The 23,341-nt window shown below is 40.2% G+C and overlaps 1 protein-coding gene across 7 annotated transcripts in view; it reads left to right on the forward strand.

Moving 5' to 3' along the window:
* The first annotated feature begins 433 nt into the window (after nt 1–433).
* The window catches only part of PTBP2 (polypyrimidine tract binding protein 2), a 133,476-nt gene continuing 110,568 nt past the window's right edge, over nt 434–23,341 (forward strand). For 5 of the 7 annotated variants that reach the window (XM_072644075.1, XM_072644076.1, XM_072644077.1 and 2 more), the window contains exons 1-2: nt 435–721; nt 2,402–2,432. In XM_072644075.1, coding sequence (XP_072500176.1) covers nt 714–721; nt 2,402–2,432 — 39 coding nt within the window. In that variant the 5' untranslated portion in view covers nt 435–713. Of the gene's footprint in view, nt 722–2,401; nt 2,433–23,341 lie in introns of all 7 variants that reach the window. The other 2 variants (XM_072644081.1, XM_072644078.1) reach the window with 2 other exon arrangements.

Consider the following 23,341-nt stretch of genomic DNA (forward strand, 5'->3'; position numbering starts at 1 on the left):
AGTCTTTGGGCCTCAGTGTCCTCCTCTGCAAAACGAGTTTGGAAGGGAAGAGCTCTAAAGCCTCGTCAAGGCTTCGTGCCTGACCCCCGGCTACACAAACACCCAACTTAACGCGCTCTCCGCAGGGGGGCTGTGATCACGGCGGGGAGGCAGGCTGGCCTCCCCAAACTTCTGCTCCTTGGGCTGGACTAGTGCAGGGAGGTGGATGGAGGGGAGCGACTGCAGGTGGATCCCGCTCCTTCCTCCGGGAAACCTGCGGGGGTGGGCCCGGCGGGGGCAGCACCCCGCCCAGCACTGCAGCTCGCTAGTACGCTCCGAACTATGAAGGGAATTCCAGACGCAGAGAAGCTTCGTACCAGGAGGCCCAGTCCCAGAGGGCGGAGGGGCTGGAGGCGGGACCCTAGCGCGCGCGTGGCGAAGGCGGCGGCGGCGGCGGCGGCGGCAGCGACAGCGCCCACTCCCCCACCTCCTCGCCGCGGAGCCGCTGCTCTTCCCCCCCCTCCAACCCCACCCCACCCCCACCCCCACCCGCCCCAGCTGCCCGGCCCTGTCGCGCTCCGCTCGGCTCTTTCCGCCGCCTCCTCTCGCTGGCCCGTGCGCTCCGGCACCTTCGGCAATTTCCGTCGGGCCGCGGCCGCCATTTTCTCGCTGCTAGTGTGTCTCGCTGGCTGCACCGCTCGGTCCTTCTCAGCGGAGCTTTGTCCAGTTCGGCAATGGACGGGTACGTAGCCCGGCCAGCGCGGGCTTGGCGGCGGGTGGGACGGAGGGACGCGGGGCCCGGAACCGCCCCGGGGTTCCCTCCATCCCCCCTCCGGCGGGGCCCCGGCCGGAGAGCCTGCGGCTGCCCCTCCCCGGACCGGGCTGCCGTTAGCCTCCCCCCGCCCTATAGCACACACCCTTCCTCCTCCTCCCGGGGCGGGCTGGGGGCGGTCGGGCCGGGGAGGGGGCTAGTCTCGGGCCCAGCCGGCCCTGACGGCGCCCCTGGGGCAAGAGCCCCTCCGGGCCGGGCGGGCTCCCGCGGGGGCAGAGGGCGGCGGGAGGGAGGCTGCCCGCAGCCCCGGGCCGACCCGCGGGGCCCCCGGCAGCCGCGGGAAGCGGCCCGGGCCTGGCGCTGCACGCCAGGCCTGAGCTGGGGGTGGGGGTGGGGGGGGCGGAGGCGCGGCCCTCCGGCCTCCCGGAGCCAGGCCTCGCCGCGCCGCTCGCCTGGAGGGAGATGCCCGCGGCCGGGAGGGAGCCCGGCCCGCTCCGCCACTGCCTCTGCCGCCGAGCTCCCGAGCGGCGTGTTGGGGAGCTGGGGCGGGAGGCGGGCGGAGAGAAGGAGGGCGGGAGGAGGAGGGGAGAGCGGCGCGGAGGAGGGGGAGGGCAGATGTCAGACTCCTTTGTTTTCACCCGGGGCTGGGGGGGCAGGGGCTGGGGGGGCGATACCGCCAAAAAACCCGCAACCGCCTTTGTGGGAGCGCCCAGGCCTCCCGGGCCGGGCCGAGGGGCCCCCGGGAGCCACATTTTCCGAGAAAGCAAAGGACTGGCCGCAGGCCCTCCGGCCCGGCCGGGTCCGCCCCGAGTGCGGCTTCCTGGGGAGCCCGGTCCCCCCTCAGGCTCGCTCCAGCGTCTCCCGCTGCGTTATCTTCTTCAGACCCCGCAAGGCCCCAGACTTGAGTTGGAAGAGGAAGTGGGAAAAGCACTTAGTGGGCTTTTTAGTAGGGGGGCCCTCCATGGCGGCCCATTTCTCCCTTTTGGCTGGTAAACCCTCCCCGGAGTCCGACCGGCTGGTAAAGGCGTCTCCTGGGCCAGCGTTTCATAAAGAAAAGTTTGCTTTGGCTGGGCCTCTGGAGTTATTTCTCATACACTAATGATGAGGATATTAATGTACTCATTTTTGGACCTTATGCTGCCCTCCAATCCGATCTTATTTTACAGATGAAGAAACTGAGGCCCAGAAAGATGAAGTGATTTATTTGCCTGAGGTTAGGCAGCAAAGTAGGGAGCTGCAGAGCTGGGATTAGGTCCTAGTTCAGTGCTTTTTCAACCATACTACACGTTGATTTAATGGGTTTTTTTTTTAATCAGAAAGTTACACTTTTTTAATAGAATAATACAGAGTACCGCTCTAAGTTTGTTCTGTCAATAAAGCATCCCATCATGGACACTAGCCTGAATAAATCATTAGTAAAACTTGTGTCTACTTCTTAAGTGTGGTCTCTATCTAGTGAGCCAGATTTATAGTCGTACTGGAACATCATTGTGCCTCCCCCAATCTTTTTTTAATCCAATTTTTGCCTATGTAATAAAATTTTGAAACTCATGAATTGTAAATTCAATGTAGAAGTTTTAAAAAGGTAATTATTTTGTTAATTTATGAAAGACTACCAAGATGTTAAAGCCTTTAAATTTTCCTTTACAGCATTGTCACTGATGTTGCAGTTGGAGTGAAGGTAGGATATGAACTTGGATGAAAATTACTAATGTGAAAATAGTTACTTTTCTTTCTTTACAATCAGTTTTGATTTGATCATTTTAAAAACACAGTTGAACTACTCAAACCTATGATAAAACTTAACTGAAAGTTTTTATATGTATGTTTAAATAAAGCAACTTAAGTGCAAGGTTGTTGGGTTTTTTTGGTTTGTTTAAGAAGTTGACAGTTTCAGTATTTCATCATTTTGTGAGTTGATAGGGGAAGGATGAACTACAGTACTGACTGAGTTTGACAACTAACAACTCATTTGAAAGCACTTTTCCCACAATTCTAGGGTGGGTAATGCAACTTGATGAAGAGTTTATTGTTCCAGTACTCCCAAGACTTAAAAACCTTTTATCATCAACCTTAGGATAACTTGTCATTCTCAACAAGTAAAATACATTGAAAACCATTTTAATAGTCTTCTTTATAAAGAAGGAATAGAATGTTTTTAAGGCATAACAAGATTCAGGAGTCACCTGTGATTTTGACGTTTAGATTTGAAGCTAACAGCTAGTTTACCTTAAAAAAAGGTCAGTGTCATTTATGGTATAAAGTGCTTTGTACATTTGAAAACTTGATTAATATTTGTTTTAATTTAAAAATGCTGACTTGCCACAATGTCTGTAATCCCTGCTACTAGGAGAGGCTGAGGTCAGGTGGATGTATCTCTTGAGTTGGGAATTCTAAGCTGCAGTAGTGATAAAGCCAATGGGATGTCCGCACTAAATTTGGCACCAATATAGTGAACCCCAGGGAGCTGCCTAAGGAGGGAAGAACCTTCCCAGGTCAAGCAAGACAGAGAGGACTCCTCAAAGAAAATCTGTGTATTATGCATCTGAGAAAGAAGTTTCAGCCACAAAAGAATTTAGGGTTTAGTAGCCAAGATAAACACATGCAAATATAAATGAACTCCTGTGTATTTGTATGTGAACACTGACAGAAACAAGAACATAAACAACTCTCTCAAAAACATAAGCCTATGTAACTACACCTTGTAGTTTATTTTGAGGTTTTTTGTTAGGAGACTCTTCCTGTCAGCAACTTACCTCTAAAATTGATTGAAATTATGGGGTGGGAGGAAAGGGGATAACAGTCTGTCTACCTATTTTACTCTTTTTCTTAGTTCATTTGAATTGGAAGCTGGCTTCACTTCTTGGTCATATGATTAGGAATGGAACCTACCAGTGGCAGCAATTTAGCACAGTAGTGAAAAAGGATGTGATTTTACTTCTCAGTAAATGGTTAAACATTTCTGGTTTTCCAATCTAGTACTTTTGAATAGAAATATGTAGATCTTTTTGCCCACGGAATATAGATAGATACTTACAGATTTTAACCAGCATGCTAGAATTGATATATTCGAATTATTAAGTTACCTATATATTTATTTTGACAATGCTGCCATTTTGTAAAATGATAGCATAACCTTTCCAAGGATTATGTTCTGAGTCTTTTCCATGCCTGGGATTATCTTCAAGGGTGGCTAGTATCTCTTTAAAGATGAATTTGATTTTTGGAAGTAGGCAAAAGTTTTTCATAACTAAGTCTTAATAAGGTGAGTGATGAAGCACAGTAATACCTGTTTTGGTCTAAAGTGTGTTTGTCCATAAAATAATAATTTTCTTGTGAAGCATATTAACTAACTCTTAAAACTTTCCCCAAAGGTATAAGGATAAAAACTAGACCTGTGATTTCACTGATGTAGGAAATTTCCTGGTGAGGAAAACTCTCTCTTTCGATGCAAGTTGTCACCTTCTGTCATTCATATTCTTGGAGAATTTACCTTGAGCATTGAGAAGTTAAGTGATGTGCCCACTGTGACATAGTTCATGTAACAGGCTGAATTTGATGCAGGTCTTCCTGGCTTTGCATCTGGTAAAAGTTCCCATACTGTTTTGAACAGTGAGCAACATCAGTGAAATCATCTTTCACAGTGTCTGCTTGAAGGGCAACATTTCTTTGTACGTTTAAGCTATGGTAGGTTTCACTAGTCTCATTGCATTATATACTTTATATATGACATAAATACTGAATATTTGAACTGAAAGTAATTATGAAAAGTGTGGCATTTATGGAAGCTTTTAGAGTTAAATTAGCTTTTTTTTTTTTTAAAGCTAATCTGAGTGTTCTTCATGAAAGAAAATTTTGCATTGAACATTGGAAGAGGAATAGATTTGAGGAAGAATGTTGGGAGGGGATGCTAAGACATAAGAGTTTACTAGAAGATGAAGAGGTTCAAGCATATGCTGGATAGAACAAATAGGTTTGCCTACTGTGAGAAGATAGACATGACAGATTTTAAGAAGGGGGAAAGTTTAAATATAAAATTAAGGAGAAAAAAGAAAAAACAAGGGGGAAAGATAGAGTGAACACCAAAGATCATAAAGCCCTAACAAATCAGGGTTTCTGGTTTCTAGCTTGTTTGGGAGGGATTTAATGAAGGAGGAAGGGGAGCAGTAGGGATCTATAGCAGAGATTTGAGATTGGGACATTCACAGTCAAATGAGCCTTGAAAGGAGATCATTCTTGCTGCAATTTGTAGGATAGATCAGGATGGGAGAGTGGAGACATGGCAAGGAATAAAGTTTGGAAGTAGGTTGTATTTGTGAGCATAGAGAGCAGATGATATATTTGAGTAAATATAAAGAGGTTCAGCAGGACAGTACTGATGCATTCTTGTAAATGAGGGAGGATAAAGTTGAGAGGGATCAGAGATGATTCTAGGAATTGAAATCTGGAGAATGCAAAAGTTAATGGCTTTACTGAAAGTGGAATAAATTAATGGCCCCCAATTAGGACATATTTAGGTGGGAATTAGCTACCTAAGATGAGGATGAGCTGTACTACATAGAATTTAAACTTGGAGAAAGGTAAGAGATTAAGATTTAAAATCAAAGGATCATAGATTTGGAGTAGTAAGAGTCCTTAGAGATCATCTAGTCCAAACTCCTCAATATATATATATATATATATGAGAAATACATACATAGGATTTACCATATAACAAGGGGACCTTTGGGAACAAATATCATAGAATGTTAGGCAAACCTGAATTTGAGATTTGTGGGGTGACCACAGAGCAGTAGAATCCAACACAGAAGATTCAGAATGAATAGTCAAGGTAGTGTGAGGAAATGCCAATTAATATATTGTCTCGAAAACTGAAGCTATACTTGGCTTGTGTTAGCTTCCTGTAATTGTAATTTGGTGGAAAATAAGCAAATAAAATAATAAAAATAATTCTAATCTTTTCCCTTCAGGTTTTTACCTTTGATGATGCAGATGCTTGAATAATTAAGGTCATGGTTTAAAGGTGTAGTGCCTCTCAGTTTTACAGCTGTGGGAAATTTGCTGAGATAACATTTTTCTTTACATTTATGTAGTTTTGATCTAACCGTTGTGCCCTCATTTACCAGATGACTTTCCTGTATATTGGTTGAAGGCAGGTTGGAGATGTGGAATAAGGAAAAAAAATCTATGTGTACTACACATACGCTGAATTTCATCAGACAGATTTGTTTAATTCTTTATTTTTGTAAATTGCATTTGCAAAGTATTTGGGCTTCCATTTGTAATACTACTATTTTGCCAGTATGAAATGCTTACATATAAATTTATGGGCATATGAGAAAGTCAGTATTTGGCAGATTCATGGTAATTTAATGACCCTGTTCTTTACAGTTCAGTAAAATTATTAAAAGTGATGAGAATATACCTTCTTTTTATGAATAACTTAGTTAAATAGAAGTTTTTCCCCCAAAGAAAATTACTCACTGTAGTTTGCTGGTAATTTCTAATGTTTATGGAATCTTTTTGGTTATTTCTAAATTAATTTGCATTTGAGATGGTTAAAATGAGAAATTCTTTAAGTTGTTTACATTTTTGTGCTTAGTTATAGAATGAATAAGTGGACATTCCAAAGACTTTCCATGAACAACTCGGGCAAAGTGCCAGTAGTACTTTCCTTTTTTTCATAATGTGTCAGACTCCTGTAGATGTGCTTTATACTTTCAGTTGCAAAAGTTTATGTTTATGTCCATCTGCTAAACTTTTCCACATGCAAAGCATTCTAATCTTGGATACAAGTTGAATGAAAGGAGTTTGGTGTCTGATAGAAATTTGAAAATTGAAAAGTACAGATGAACTAGTTGTCTCCCTCTTGATCTCTTGTATTGGAGTACTTGAGGTTGATTGCAGCCAGGAAGTCAATCAGAAGTAAGAAATGCAGGGTTAGAATTGGTAATGAAGGTATATATAGCACTTTACCATTTTAAAAACTCTTTTTCAAATGTCATTTAATTTTGAGCTTCATATTACAGTGGGGTGGCTATTAGTCCTTCCTTACAGAGGAAGAAATAGATAACCTGCCCATGTTCACCCTTCTAAACTATTAAGTGGCAAAGGGGGAACTAGAACCCAAGTCTTTTCAGTTTTCGAGTTCATTATTCTTTTCATTACATTTCATTGAGGAAAAGGTAAGTGGGATTTAGGGGAAAGATACGAAACAGTCATAAAGTGAATTTCAGGAAAAATTTTTGATGGAGAATTTAGGACAGTGAAGATGGGCAATATTGTGTTTTACCTCATTTGACAGTACAATAGCAACAGAAGCTCAAGCCTTAAGGACCTCTTGTTGGAAAGGCAATTGAATATCCATAGAGAACTTGGATATTATCTAAATGGCCTGGGATGGATCCTATTTCTCATAATTGAGGATATTTGATGACAGATTAAAGCCTCCAGAATACACAAGGTAGGTACCAGAGGTGTATCTCCTTGGGATTGCTGCCAACAGTGTCCTTTGCAGACGCAGCTGTTATCCATATTTTCAGTGAGATTTTAGAAGAAGAGAGCCAGTGAAAGATGGCTATAGAAGTTCCATTGTAGAGTGCTTTGTTACATGAATCTTCTTTCTCCAGGACAGTTCAATAGTGAACTAAGACTCCAAAGATAATTCCTCAATTCCATGCGTAGGAGAAAAAAGGGATGGCAAGTCTTATAACACTACTAGGAAGTTGAGTGCTTCTCATAATCCTATTTGCGATTGTTAGGAGATATCCCAGATATCCCTCTGGAACATTAAGAAATCTTGACTTGGCAGGTGGAGATAAGGGTAGTTAAGTTGATCTACTAATTAATTACTTAAAGGTGACTATGAAAACTTTCTTAGGAAAGAGTATAGAGAGAATGACAAAGGGTAAGTAAAAAAAAAAAAGACAATATTTTATAGGCAACAGGGAGCCACTGGAGTTTGAGTAGGGTAGGGGAATGACCTCTCTTCTTTTGGAAAATCATTTGGTGACTCTTTGGAGGGATATCCTCAGTGTGTACACAGAGTTTAGCACATAGTATGTGTTGAATCAGTTTGTTTTGATTGGTTTTTTTACTGTGATAAGTATGTATTGTTTCCTAAGGGAACTGTTGTTGCACAGCCTCATGGACCAGTTAATTGAGTTATATAACATACTGGATTTTTCTGACCAGTATCAGAAATACCTTTTAAATCTGTAATGGCAACACACTGATTCTCCTTCCCCTTAACCCTTCAGAACCAATTTTCTTGACCCTTTTGCACAGCTTTTCTGTCTCATTAGGAATACAAATACCCAAGCTCTCCCAACCCCCTTTTATTTCTTCACAGTTTTCCTGTTAAGAACATACATATACTTTCCCAACCTCTTGTATACTCCCCAGGGAATCTCCCTGGCTTTCTGCTTTTCACGCCATAGTTTTGTACTGAAAGATCCTTTTGGTGTAGTTTGGTCAACTTGGTATTCCTAATTTCTTTACCATTGTACCAAATGTTGCTTTGGATCGGAAACGTGAAGAAACTTTCGTAAACTTAGGGTTCTTTGATAGCATGAACATGTTAATACAGGAAAATGAAAGATAATAGAGAGTAATTGTGTAGTTAAAGTCACGAGGTACTGAAGCCCTGGTGAGTGTGCTTCTATCTTATTACCTGCGGGGGCCCCCCCCCCCCCCCCCCCCCCCCCCCCCCCGTGTCCCAGTCATTATCCTTTTAATAGGCAGCTTCTCTATCATCACTATTCCATTCATTACCTATTCATCGTTCCCTTGCTTTTACTAGCCAGAAACTCTACTGAGGCATTCTTCCAATATAAACCTATATATAAACTTTGCAACAATTACCAAATAATACTTCACCTGCATTATGCTTTTTGATAGGGGAACGGTTTTTGTTTTTCTTGGATTTTAAGGAGGAAAAAAAATGGCTCTCAGTGTCAAAGGTGGTGGAAAGGTTAAATAGAATGAAAATGGAAAATAGTTTTGAATTTGGGGGGAATAGATGAGGCAGAAGTTCTTTATAACAGGGACACAGTCTCCATAAAAGTACACACACACACACACACACACATGAACACGAACATATATGAAGAGAGTGATTGAGAGAGAGCAAGAGAGAATTTCTGTTTTGTAGAACTGTCAGGCTTGGCTTTGGTTCCATCCATTTCACTAATATTCAACTTTATTTTTTTATTCTAATTCTATTAATATTGCCTCCTTTGTCATTTTTGTGTGTACTCACATTTGTCTATATACATATATGTGTGTTCCACGTCCTGTGGTGTAAAGGAGTTTGGATATGAAAGGAAAAATAAAAGAGAAGAAAAAAAATTTGGGGGGGGGGGCATTTCTTTGTATTTAAAATTGAGCATCTCTTAGCATGGCTGAAGAAAAAACTGACAAGAATTAAGAATGAAAGTAGTAATGAGAGAATAAAGGAGGAGGTCGGTATTTTGGCGATAATTCATGCCATTCTTTATGTGGTCTCAAATTACTTGTTGAATTGGAGAACTGGAGAGGGAAGAATCTGGTTGAGCCAGGAGGAGGTTGCTGACAGACTCAGGAAGTCTTTACTTGCCAGATGATTTAGAATTAGAAAGTTATAATATTACACATGTGATATAATATGATTATGCCAGCATTTCTTGATCTTGCCATTCTAATATTAGGTAAGAATTGGTGACTGGCCACATTTGGCTGGTGGCAAATGTGTTGAATGACTTTTGGTGGTAGTATAGTTAGCACAGAGACTGAACTGAGTTTGAAGGGTAGCAAACAAGGGGGCATTATTGATGTGGGGGAAGAAACCAGGAAATTTTTGGGGGGGAAAACTTGGACTTTGGAAATCTCATGGTTTGGAGGTTACATGAAGGCTTCTGGGGGAAAAAATGAAATTTTAAAGTCAAGGTAGTGATAGCTTTTTTTGTGGAGATTGCTACCCCATGGAGTTCAAACAAGAATGTTGTAGCTAAGTAATAACATTTATATAAGATGTTAAAGTTTGCAAAGTTCCCTATACTTAAAGGAAGGCAGGTTGAGATTTGTGTTACAGATGTGATGCAGAAAGAGTATAGATTTAAAATGATAGAGTAGAATTGAACACCTGAAATGATTAATAAATGGGCTTGAAATGGGATGAATCAGTCACTTTGATATCTTGTAGGGAGAGAGGAAAGAGGTAGGGAGAAAGATAGGGAAAGTGGCAAAAAAAAAAAACAAACCCAATAACTGGAAGTCGTGGCATTTTCAGAGTTGTGAAGTTTTAAGAGCTCAGTTGAAATTCTGAAAATATGTTCTCTTAAGTATATTCTAAGGAGTAGTTGGAATCTTAGTACTATTGTTACTATAGTTTAAACATTAATAAATTTTCAGTCTTCGTCCTTGAACTCTGTAGTATTTGACATTTGACACCCTCTTCTGGTTACTCTTTCCTCGGAATTTTCATGACACTGCTCTTTCATTGTTCTACCTTTCTGACTCCTCAGTCTTCTTTGCAGAAATGTTATCCATGTCCTGCCACATTTGTGGGTGTATAGCCCAGGGCCTTTTCTTTCTTCATGCTTAGTTTCCATAGATTCAGTTATGATTTTTTGTGCAGATAACTAAGTCTATATATCTAACCTTGATCTCTAGAATTCCAGTCCCACATCACCCTCTACCATTTGGGTAGCTTGAACTGGGTATTGTATAGCTATCTCAAACTCAACATGAACAAAGCAAAATTCATATTTTCCCCAAATTTAACTTTCCTCTTTAGTTGCCCATTTGTGTCATGGGTATCGTTGTCCTTTCATTTTGATAGATTTGAAACCGCAGGAATTATCCGTGACTCTTCCTTTCTTTCCTTTCTCTCCCCCAAAGCATTGTCAGTTCTGCCTCCATCACATCTTTTACACCTATAATAGTAGCTCCATAATCACACCTTCACTTTTTTCCATATGAAAGGATGTAGCTTGCTTCATTATTACTACCTGTATGGCCTTGGACAAGTTATTTAAATTCCCTGAACCACATCTGTAAGATCAAGGAGTTGGACTAAATGATCTCTGAGGTCCTTTCCAGCTCTAGATATGTGACCTGTGATCTCTTGCTTAATGTGCACAAACTCATCTTACTCCTTAACCTTTTTTTTTTTCTTTCTGACTTCCTTAATTTTATTGATGGTACCAAAAATCTCCCCAGTCACCGAGCCTTCAACTTTTTAATAATGCTTCTTCTACTTCTAGGAGCTTATAGTGTAGTGGAAAATTTTGGTTCACATATCCCTTTAGAAGTCCTGAGTTTTATCTTTTGTAATAGCTTTCATCTGTTTTCTCCGTTATTCCTAATCTACTTTAGTTGGGGCTTTTACTTCTCCCCACCTGAACAATTGAAATAGCCTTCTGATTTGTCTCTTTACATCTCCTGCCCATTCTCCTGTAGTTCATCTTATACACCATTGCCAGAATTGTTTTTCAAATGAATGGCTCTGCATTAGCTAATTAGATAGTGAGCTTCTTTAGGACAGGGACTTTTTTTTTTTGCCTTTTTTTGTATCCCCAGCACTTAGCATAGTACCTGTTTCATAGTAGGTGCTTAATAAATGATTTCCTTTCTTAAACTCCTTCAGTGCTTCTTACTGCCTAGTCCTATGTTCTCCACAGTTTTTCTGTTGATTATTGCTACTAGTTAAAAAAAAAGCTGAGCGTGTACCTTCAATATGCTTATATTGTAGCAGTGTGTGTAGTGGGTAAAGGAGTGAAGAAAACATTTACCATCTTTTAAGAAGAATATTATTAAAGTAATGAGCAGTACATAGAAACATTAATATCTAAAAAGACTATTAAAAATACTCAGCGGGCAGAGGATTATACAACTTATATTGCCTTTAATAACATCTCTGAGGGGCATTATGACAGTGATAGAGTTGACCTTGAAGCCAGGAAGACTTTAGTTAATCAATGCTGCCTCTGACATACTGGCTATATGACCTTGAGCAAGTCATTTAACCTCTCAATGTTCACAGTTCTCTAAGACTGTACTTGGTAGAGAAGGTGCTAATCCACATTGGATTAGGGCAGCTAGGTGGTGCAGTGGATAAGAGCACCAGTGTAGGAGTCAGGAGGACCTGAGTTCAAATCTCACCTCAGACACTTGACACTAGCTGTGTGACCTTGGTCAAGTCACTTAACCCTAATTGCCTCATCCTGGGTCATCTCCAGTCATCCTGATGAATATCTGGTCACTGGATTCATATGGCTGTGGAGGAGAAGTGAGGCTAGTGACCTGCACAGCCGTCCCTCACTCAAAACAAAGTCAAGTGCAAGTCATGTCATTATTTCTCTGATGGCATGGTCTTCTTAGGCAGTGAAGGATGAACAATGGAGTAGAGATTTGTTTTGTGAAGTTTGGATTTAGTCAAAGGGCTGAACTTGAGGACTTAGAGGGCCACATGTGACTTCAAGGCCACACATTCCCTACTTCTGGATTAAGGAGTGTTTTCTCACTCGGCATTTCTATGTATCAGAGAAATTGTAGGTTTAGTCCTTGTACCTATACATTATCAATGTATCATACTATGGGGCAGCTAGGTGGTGCAGTGGATAGAGTACTGGGCCTGGAGTTAGGAAGACTCATCTTTTTGAGTTCAAATCCAGATTTGGACACTTCCTAGCTGTATGATCTACCACAAGTCGCTTAACCCTGTTTGCCTCAGTTTCCTCATCTATCAAATGAACTGGAGAAGGAAATGGGAAACCAGTATTTTGCAAGAAAATCCCAAATGGGGTCACAAAGAGTCAGAACAACTGAAAACAACTGAACACATTACTATATACTAAAAAATCATATGCAGTGTAAAACTTACCCAAAAATGTAACTTAAAGAAATATGAGATGAAGATGAAATAGTGTTTGATGTTAGTCATAGGAGTTACTGGAGTTTATTGACTTAATGTAGTGATGTGGCCAGACTTATGCTTTAGGAAAATTACTTTGGCATCTGTGTGGAGAATGGATTGGAAAGGGGATAGAAGAGGTAGGAAAAACAATTACAGTGGTAGGTGAATTTCTTAGAATAAGTAATATTTTGAATATAATTTCATTTTGTGACAATAAATGAGTGTGTGTGGGTGTGCACAGATAGCAAATAGTATAGTTCTACTGGTACTATGCAGTATAGTTTTACTTGACAGTAGGCTGACTTAGACTATGATCTTGACCAATTAAAGTGAGCTGATTTTTGCCAACTTTCGTTCTGTCAGCTGAATGCTTGATTATGCCATACATTCAAGTCAATACTGTTTGTTGCTTCCCTTTGCCATGTTCTTAATTTTGTGGATTTTAAGAATGCGTATTGCTTCAAGGAAATGTGTAAAATCATGCCTTTTAAAGAGTACACTTCAGTAACTATTAAGGACATTGTAGTAGCTCTTGGTGTGAAGAATTCATGCTTTTTCAAAGATCATTCACACCTACAGTGAAACAGTGAAAAATCAGTCACAACAAAGTGTAGAGGAAGTTTTTGTGAAAATGAAAAACAATGTAAATAATTGACAAACTTTGCTACAGAAGATCCTAATTAATCCTCAGAAAACAAGCAAAGACATTGAGAGGAACCTGGCACTGCAGGAATTGTTACTAATTCTTTTACAGTGTGATATTGGATATTTAGTGTGAAATTGGAAGAATGGTGGGAAGAGTAGGGGGAAAGAAGATGTTTACTTTTGTCATGAAGAAAAAAATGATCAAGACAATAAATTGTTCAAGTATAAAGATTGGAGTACTGAAGATTGGAAAAGGAAGTTTTTACTATTTCATTATTTTCATATAAAGCTATATCAAAACTGTTGTCCGAAGAAATCCAGGCAAACTTGTAAGAACTAAGCATCTTCCATGGACTGTGAAAGATCCACCCACAAAAGGGATTTTGGAGATTTTTATTTTTTATTTTTATTTTTTTACTTCCAGTGGACCTAGAAGTCTTGCTCTTATTGAGAGAATGATGAACTCTAATATGATAGCTGATGAGGTGAATTGTTCTAGAATTCCAGAAATTCCCATGTGGAGATAGAATACTGCAATATAAAACCTTGCATTGTGCTACATGGTATAAAAGGTTAAGAAATTTAGCCAAAAACTGTAGATAAACATGTTCAGTGATTTGGCATATTGTCTGACTTAATCTCCATTGAAAATCTGTGGGTTATAATCAAGGCTAGACTTGAAAAATGGACTAATATCTTCAAGGTATGTTTAATGTCCAATGTGAGAAAAACATGGTTTCATGATGAATTGAACAGTAGGTTAAAATGTTATGAACCCTTGCCAAATTGTGCAAAAACAGATGTTTACAGCAAGAGTAAGTATTCTATATTAGAAGTTTTATTAAAGGTGTAAAAAATTTTAAGGTTATTTTGTACGTCAATAAATGTAACTGACTTTTCCCCAGTTAATTGGCACATAATTGTAGAATGCTATTGTAATTAGTTCAGGCAAAGAGTTGAAGGTCTGTCGTAAGTTGGTGGCTATTTGAGTTGAGAGAATGTGTCAGAAACACAAGAAGGGGAGGTAAATGCAATAATATTTGGCAACTGATTGGATATCTGTGATGATTGAGAGTGGAAAATGATACATGTTGTGAATCTGTGTATTTGGAACATTGGTGGTACCCTCAACAGTAATGGGGAAGTTTGGAAGATAGGTGAGTTTGAGGGTAATGAGGGTGAAATTTGTGATGCTATAACTCTTCCATGTCTACCTATCTTCTGCAGCTCTATACCACCTCAACTAAAATTAGGGAAGTGGGGATCTTGCCATTCACTACCCTATTTGAGGAGTTCTTCTCCCTCTTTGGCTTCTGCTGCAGCCAGTAGGTGATGGATGGAGAGGGGTAGTAGGATGGAATTTTCCCAGTGGCATCTGTGTTGCTGTGGATGCCCTGGTGGCAATTATAACTGCCCTGAGTGGCCAACACCTGACTCAGAAGTGGGGAGGGTGGTTGGTAGTTTGTACAGTTGGGATGAAGGGAACTAAGTAAGGGACAGTGTTGGAGGATAAGTGTAATTGTGTTTGAGAAGTCTTGTGTTGTGGGGAATCTTTCTACCTTTTTTTTTTTTTTTAAGAATTATCTTATTTTTATTTGTCTTTTGTTTTCATCACTTTTAAAATGTAATTTATTTATTTTTCAGTTCTTAACATTCACTTACACAAAAATTTGAATTCAAAAATTTCTCCCCATCTCTCCCCATCCCCACCTCAGAACAGCATGCACCTCATCCACCCCTTCCTCCAGTCTGTCCTCCCTTCTATTGTCCACTCTTCTTCCATTCCCCTTCCCCTCTCTTTTCCTGTAGGGCAAAATAGATTTCTATACTCCATTGCCTGTATGGCTTAATTTCTAATTGCATGCTAAAAACAATTTTTAATATTTACTCTTAAAGCTTTTCATTCCATAGTCTCTCCCTTCCTCCCCACCCACCCTTATTGAGAAAACAAACAATTCCATATAGGTCATACATGTGTAACAATGCAAAACACTTCCATAATACTTATGTTGTAAAAGACTAACCACATTTCCCTCTGTCCCATCCTGCCCTTCATTTATTCCATTCTCTCCCTTGACCTGTCCTACCACAATAGTGTTTGCTTGTGATTATCCCTTTCCCCAATTTGCTGTCCCTTCTTTTATCTTCCCTCTCCTGTCCCCTTCTCCCTTATCTTCCTGCAGAGTAAAATAGATTTCCGTATCCAGTTGAGTGTGTTATTCCCTCCTTAAGCCAAATCCCATGGCTCAATTATTTCCTTTCATCTCCCCCCTGTTCCCCTCCATTGTAGAAGTTCTTTCTTCCCTCTCATATGTGAAATGATTTGCTACATTCTCCCCTTTCTCTTACTCCTAGTACATTTCATTCAACAGTAAATTTTATTGTTTTTTAAAAAGTATTCTCCCTTCCTATTCAGCTCACCCTGTGCCCTCTGTCTCTCTCTCTCATATATGTATATGTTCATTCACATGCACACATAAACATATACATACGCGTACACATATATAATATACACATACATACATACCTACATATATATAGTCCCTCTACCCTAATACTGAAAAAGATCTCATGAGTTACAAATAACATCTTTCCACGTAGGAATGTAAACAGTTCAACTTAAATGAGTTCCTTAAGGCTTCTCTTTTTCTGTTTTCCTTTTCATATTTTTCTTGATTCTTATATTTGAAAATCATATTATCTATTCAGCTTTGATCTTTTCAACAAGAATGCTTGGAAGTCCTCTATTTTATTGAAATTCCATTTTTTCCCCTGAAGTATTATACTCAGTTTTACTGGGTAGGTGATTCTTGGTTTTAATTCTATCTCCTTTGACCTCTGGAATATCATACTCCAAGCCCTTTGATCCCTTAGTGTAGAAGCTGCTAAATCCTGTGTTATCCCGATTGTATTACCAAAATACTTGAATTGTTTCTTTCTTGCTGCTTGTAATATTTTCTCCTTGACCTGGGAACTTTGGAATTTGGCTACGATATTGCTAGGAGTTTTCCTTTTGGGATCTCCTTCAGGAGGTGATGGGTGAATGTTTTCCATTTCTATTTTACCCTCTCGTTCTAGAATATCAGGGCAGTTTTCCTTGATAATTTCTTGGAAGATGATGTCTGGGCTCTTTTTTTGATCATGGTTTTCAGGTAGACCAAATATTTTTCTTTGCCTCATTAAAGGGACCATCCCCTGACTACTTCTTAAACAGGCCTATTCACCGAATGGGTGTTACCTCAACTTATGTGAGTACCAAATAGACCTTGACCTAAAGGGGCCCAGGTCTCCCATTGCATCCTGGGCCATCTTCAGTCATCCTGATGAATATCTGATCACTGGATTCAGATGGCTTTGGAGGAGAAACGAGGCTTCTCAGAACAAAAGTGCAAGTCATGTCATCATTTCTCTGATGGCAAGGTCTTCTTCGGCAAAGAAGGATGAAAACAACAACAGATTTTTAAATTATTTCTCCTGGATCTCTTTTCCAGTTGAATTGTTTTTCCAGTGAGATATTTCTCATTGTATTCTATTTTTTATTCTTTTGATTTTGTTTCCTAATTTCTTGGTTTCTCATGAAGTCATTTACTTACATCTGCTCCATTCTAATTTTTTAAAATTTTAAAAGTTTATTAAATTTTAGTTTACAACATTTATTTCCACAAAATTTTGAGTTCCAAATTTTCTGTCCATCTCTCCCCTCCCCCACCCCTGCCCTCCCTTCTGTCACACCCCTCCCTTCCCTTATCCGCATCTTCTCTCTTTTCTTGTAGGGCAAGACAGATTTCTATACCCCATTACCTGTATTTCTTATTTCACAGTTGTGTGCAAAAACATTTCTCAACATTCCTTCCTAATACTTTGAACTCAACTTCTCTCCCTTCTTCCCTCCCCCACTCATCTCCACTGAGAAGGCAAGCAATTCAATATAACCTGTATATGTGTAGCTTTGCAAAAGACTTCGATAACAGTCACGTTATATAAGACTAACTATATTTCCCTCCATCCTATCCTGTCCTCCATTTATTCTGTTGTCTCTTTGGATCATGTCTCTCCCCATAAGTGTTTACTTCTAATTACTCCCTTCTCCCATTTGCCCTCCCTTCTATCATCCCCCTCACCCCACTTGTCTCCTTCTCCCCTACTTTCCTGTAGAGTGTGTGTGTGTGTGTGTGTGTGTGTGTGTGTGTGTGTGTTCATCCTTTGTTGCTGAAGAAGACCATGCCATCAGAGAAATAATGACATGACTTGCACTTGATTTTGTTTGGAGTGAGGGAGTGCTGTGCGGGTCACCAACTTCACTTCTCCTCCAGAGCCATCTGAATCCAGTGACCAGATCTTCATCAGGATGACTGGAGATGACCCAGGATGAAGCAGTTGGGGTTAAGTAACTTGCCCAAAGTCATACAGCTAGTGTATGGTCATGCAGTCAAGTATCTGAGGTGAGATTTAAACTCAAGTCCTCCTGACTCCTGCACCAGTGCTCTATACACCGTGCCACCTAGCTGCTCCTCCTGTAGTGTAAGATAGATTTTCATACCAGATTGAGTGAGCATGTTATTCCCACCTTAAGCCAAATGTGAAGAGAGTAAGCTTCACTTTTTTCCCTCTCACCTCCTCCCTTTTCTGCATTGAATAAATTTATTCTTGCCTCTTTTATGAGAGATAATTTGCCCCATTCCGTTTTTCCCTTTCTCTTCCCAATATATTCTCCCCTCACTCCTTAATTTTATTTTTTTAGATATCATCCCTTCTTAACTCACCCTTTGCTCTCTCTCTGTGTGTATATAATATACATATTATATACACACATAAATATACATACGTGTGTGTGTGTGTGTGTGTGTGTGTGTGTGTGTGTGTGTGTGTGTGTGTAATCCCTCCAACTACCCAAGTACTGAGAAAAGCCTCAAGAGTTACAAATATTGTCTTTCCACGTAGGAATGTATAGGAACAGTTCAACTTTAGAAATTCCTTTGATTTCTCTTTCCTGTTTACCTTTTCATGTTTCTCTTGATTCTTGTGTTTGAAAGTCAAATTTTCTTTTCATCAAGAATGCTCGAAAGTCCTCTATATCATTGAATGACCATTTTTTTCCCCTGTAGTATTACATTCAGTTTTGTTGGATAGGTGATTTCTTGGTTTTAATCCTAGTTCCTTTGACTTCTGGAATGTCATATTCTAAGCCCTTTGATCCCTTAATGTAGAAGCTGCTAGATCTTGTGTTATCCTGATTGTATTTCCACAATTCTCAAATTGTTTCTTTCTAGCTGCTTGCAATATTTTCTCCTTGACCTGGGAACTCTGGAATTTGGCTACAATATTCCTAGAAATTTCTTTTTTTGGATCTCTTTAAGGAGGTGATTGGTGGATTCTTTCATTATTTATTTTGCCCTCTGGTTCTAGACTATCAGGGCTGCTTTTCTTGATAATTTCATGAAAGCTGATGTCTAGACTCTTTTTTTGATTATGGCTTTCAGGTAGTCCTACAATTTTAAAATTGTCTCTGCTGTATCTATTTTCCAGGTGAGTTGTTTTTTCAATGGGATATTTCACATTATCTTCTGTTTTTTTCATTCTTTTGGTTTTGTTTTGTAATTTCTAGGTTTCTTATAAAGTTATTAGCTTCCATCTGTTCCATTCTAATTTTTAAAGAACTATTTTCTTCAGTGAGCTTTTGAACCTCCTTTTCCATTTGGCTAATTCTGCTCTTTAAAGCATTCTTCTCATTGGCTTTTTGGGCCTCTTTTACCATCTGAGTTAGTCTATTTTTTAAGGGGTTAATTTCTAAAGCATTTTTTTGGGTCTCCTTTAGGAAGCTGTTGACTTACTTTTCGTAGTTTTCTTGCATCACTCTTATTTCTCTTCCCGATTTTTCTTTCACCTCTCTTACTTGATTTTCAAAATCCTTTTTGAGCTCTTTCATGGCCTGAGACAATCGCATATTTATTTTGGAGGTTTTGTATGCAGAAGCCTTAATTTTGATGTGTTCCTTATCCAAAAGGATGGAAGAAATACCTGTTCACCAAGAAAATAACTTCCTGTAGTCTTGTATTTGGGGCATTTTTCCAGCCAGTTACTTGACTTTTGAGTCCTTTGTCAAGTGGAGGGTATTGTAAGTTCTCAGTTCTACCAAGGTGGCACAATCAAGGGAGAAGATTTTACTCCAGGAGAGTAAACAACTCCTGGCCTGCACTCTGGTCTGGGAGCAACCAGAAACATTATTTTCTGCCCAGGATCTGCAAGTAGGATTCCCTCTCCAGAGCCTCCACTAGCTCTGCCACACCAGCGCTCCTCCTCACCCCAGGACCGCCACTTAGAACTGAGATCCAGATGAGAGGCTTGATTCCTCCAGGGTCTTTGGAGTGAGGGCTCCAAAAGTGAATGCTGTTGCTGCCTGGGGTTGGGGCCAGGGACCACACACCCTTCTTACCCAGGTGAAAGAACTTTGTCAGATCTTTGAAGCTGTGTTTGGTGTTTGTAGGTTGAGAAATCTGGGAACCACAGCTGCTACCCATGATTCCACACCCTGAAGTCCTTTCTGTGATGTGCTCTGAGCCCCATGCAGTAGACCTTTCCTGTCGGCCTTCCAGTCTTTCTTGGGCTGGAAATCTCTTTCACGCTATCCTTTTGTGGCTTCTGCTACCTAGCTCTACCTTCTGATTAGTTGTTCACGAACCTTTTCAGTTCAGGCCATCAGAGGGTCCTGGCTTTTGCTTTGGAAACCATTGGCCTAGTGAATAAATTTTGATCCAATCAATCTAACCTTCAAAGACATCTTCATCATGGCTATACTTACTTTTAAAATTTAGCTTCATATCTTCTCCATTACTTACTTTGTGGCCCATATACCCTCTTATGGTACATGCCTTGCTTTTATTTTTCTTTCCTTTTGCTCATGCCAATCTTTTAGGATGAATTCCCTTCCCCACAGTTTAATCTGTGTATTATTGAATCTCTACCCAATTTTTCAAGCCCCAATAAAAAACTACCTTATCTGTAGGCGTTACCTTACTTCATCAACTCAAAATGCTCTTTTCAAAGTTGTCAGCATTCCCAAATCTGATGTTTTTTTTCCAATCTTCATACAAACCTCTGCTGTTTTTGACACTATTTTTGACTGTTGTCTTTTTGTTGATACTTCCCTCTGGGTTTTCATAACAGTACTCTTTAATCTCATTTGCTAGCTTATTATCCATTTCACATCCCCTAACTGTGGGTATTCATCAAGACCATGTCCTAGGCACTTTTCCCTTTACACTCAGTGATCTCATCAGTTCCCTTGGGTTTAATTATCTTTTTGCAGATGGTTCATAGACATATAAATATAGTCCCAGTCTCTCTCCTATTGGACAGTTCAAAATGTATGTGGTAGCCACATCTCAAACTCAGTGTGTCGTGAGTTTCACCTCCCCAACTCTCCCACCCCACCTCCTCCAACAAAACAGAACAATACTCCTTTTCTAAACTTCCCTATTCATGTCCAAGATATCTATTCTTCTAGTTATGTAATCTCAGCATTATCCTCAACTCCTTACTGTCTCTCACCCTTCATAACCAGTTAGTTGCTAAATCTTGCTTTTTATATCTCCAAAGGTAGAAGTAGCCCAACTCCTAAAATAAGCTAGCAATGAATGAATGAAAAAACAAAACAAAAAACTTACGTTCTGCACTTAGAATATGCCTAACCCTATGCCAAGTGTTGGGAATACAAACAGAGAAGTGTTCCTCCTTTCAGGGTGCTTACATTCTCTTAGGGTCAGACAACATGTGTATCTTGCAGGAGTGGTGTCTAAGGATGTGTGGGTTTTTTTGTTTTTTGTTTTTTATTAAATTTATTTATTTAACTTTTAACATTCATTTTCACAAAATTTTGGGTTACAAATTTTCTCCCCTTTTGTCCCCTTCCCCCCCCAAACACCAAGCATTCTAATTGCCCCTATGACCAATCTGCTCTCTCTTCTATCATCCCTCTCTGCCCTTGTCTCCATCTTCTCTTTTGTCCTGTAGGGCCAGATAACTTTCTATACCCCTTTACCTGTATCTCTTATTTCCTAGTGGCAAGAACATTACTCGACAGTTGTTCCTAAAACTTTGAGTTCCAACTTCTTTACCTCCCTCCCTCCCCACCCCTTCCCTTTGGAAGGCAAGCAATTCAATATAGGCCAAATCTGACTTCCATAATAGTTGTCTTGTATAAGACTAACTATATTTCCCTCCATCCTATCCTGTTCCCCATTACTTCTATTCTCTTTTGATCCTGTCCCTCCTCATGAGCGTCGACCTCAAATTGCTCCCTCTTCCCCATGCCCTCCCTTCCACCATCCCCCCCACCCTGCTTATCCCCTTATCCCCCACTTTCCTGTATTGTAAGATAGGTTTTCATACCAAAATGAGTGTGCATTTTATTCCTTCCTTTAGTGGAAGGTGATGAGAGTAAACTTCATGTTTTTCTCTCACCTCCCCTCTTTATCCCTCCACTAATAAGTCTATTGCTTGCCTCTTTTATGAGAGATAATTTGCCCCATTCCATTTCTCCCTTTCTCCTCCCAATATATTTCTCTCACACTGCTTGATTTCATTTTTTAAAGATATGATCCCATCCTCTTCAATTCACTCTGTGCATTCTGTCTCTATGTGTGTGTGCATGTGTGTGTGCATGTGTGTGTGTGTAATCCCACCCAGTACCCAGATACTGAAAAGTTTCAAGAGTTACAAATATTGTCTTTCCATGTAGGAATGTAAACAGTTCAACTTTAGTAAGTCCCTTATGACTTCTTTTTGCTGTTCACCTTTTCATGCTTCTCTTCATTCTTGTGTTTGAAAGTCAAATTTTCTTTTCAGCTTTGGTCTTTTCTTCAAAAATGCTTGAAAATCCTCTGTTTCATTGAAAGACCAATTTTTCCCCTGAAGTATTATACTCAGTTTTGCTGGGTAGATGATTCTTGGTTTTAGTCCTAGTTCCTTTGACTTCTGGAATATCCTATTCCATGCCCTTGGATCCCTTAATGTAGAAGCTGCTAGATCTTGTGTTATCCTGGTTGTATTTCCACAATACTTGAATTGTTTCTTTCTAGCTGCTTGCAATATTTTTTCCTTGACCTGGGAACTCTGGAATTTGGCTACAATGTTCCTAGGAGTTTCTCTTTTTGGATCTCTTTCAGGTGGTGATCAGTGGATTCCTTGAATACTTATTTTGCCCTCTGGTTCTAGAATCTCAGGGCAGTTTTCCTTGATAATTCATGAAAGATGATGTCTAGGCTCTTTTTTTTGATCATGGTTTTCAGGTAGGCCCATAATTTTTAAATTGTCTCTCCTGGATCTCTTTTCCAGGTCAGTTGTTTTTCCAATGAGATATTTCACATTATCTTCCATTTTTTCATTCTTTTGGTTTTGTTTTGTGATTTCTTGGTTTCTCATAAAGTCATTAGCCTCCATCTGTTCCATTCTAATTTTGAAAGAACTATTTTCTTCAGTGAGCTTTTGAATCTCCTTTTCCATTTGGCTAATTCTGCTTTTGAAAGCATTCTTCTCCTCATTGGCTTCTTGAACCTCCTTTGCCAATTGAGTTAGCCTATTTTTCAGGGTGTTATTTTCTTCAGCATTTTTTGGGGTCTCCTTTAGCAGGGTGCTGATCTGCTGTTCATACTTTGCTTGCATGTCTTTGATTGCTCTTCCCAGTTTTTCCTCCAGTCCTCTAACATAATTTTCAAAATTTTCTGAGCCCTTTTTGAGCTTTTCCATGGTCTGATCCCATTGAGTGGGCTGGGATGCAGGAGCCCTGACTTCCATGTCTTTCCCTGATGGTAAGCATTGTTCTTCCTCATCAGAAAGGAGGGGAGGAGAAACCTGCTCACCAAGAAAGTAACCCTCTATAGTCTTGGTTTTTTTCCCTTTTCTGGGCATTTTCCCAGCCAGTGACTTGACCTCTGAATATTCTCCTCACACCCACCTCGCCTCTGGATCCTCCCAACCAGCACTTGGGGTCTGAGACTCAAATGCTGCTTCCCAGCCTCAGGGCTTTGGGCAGGGGCAGGGCTGCTATTCAG

This window comes from Notamacropus eugenii, chromosome 2, assembly GCF_028372415.1.
Source record: "Notamacropus eugenii isolate mMacEug1 chromosome 2, mMacEug1.pri_v2, whole genome shotgun sequence".
In the NCBI taxonomy this organism is placed as follows: domain Eukaryota; kingdom Metazoa; phylum Chordata; class Mammalia; order Diprotodontia; family Macropodidae; genus Notamacropus; species Notamacropus eugenii.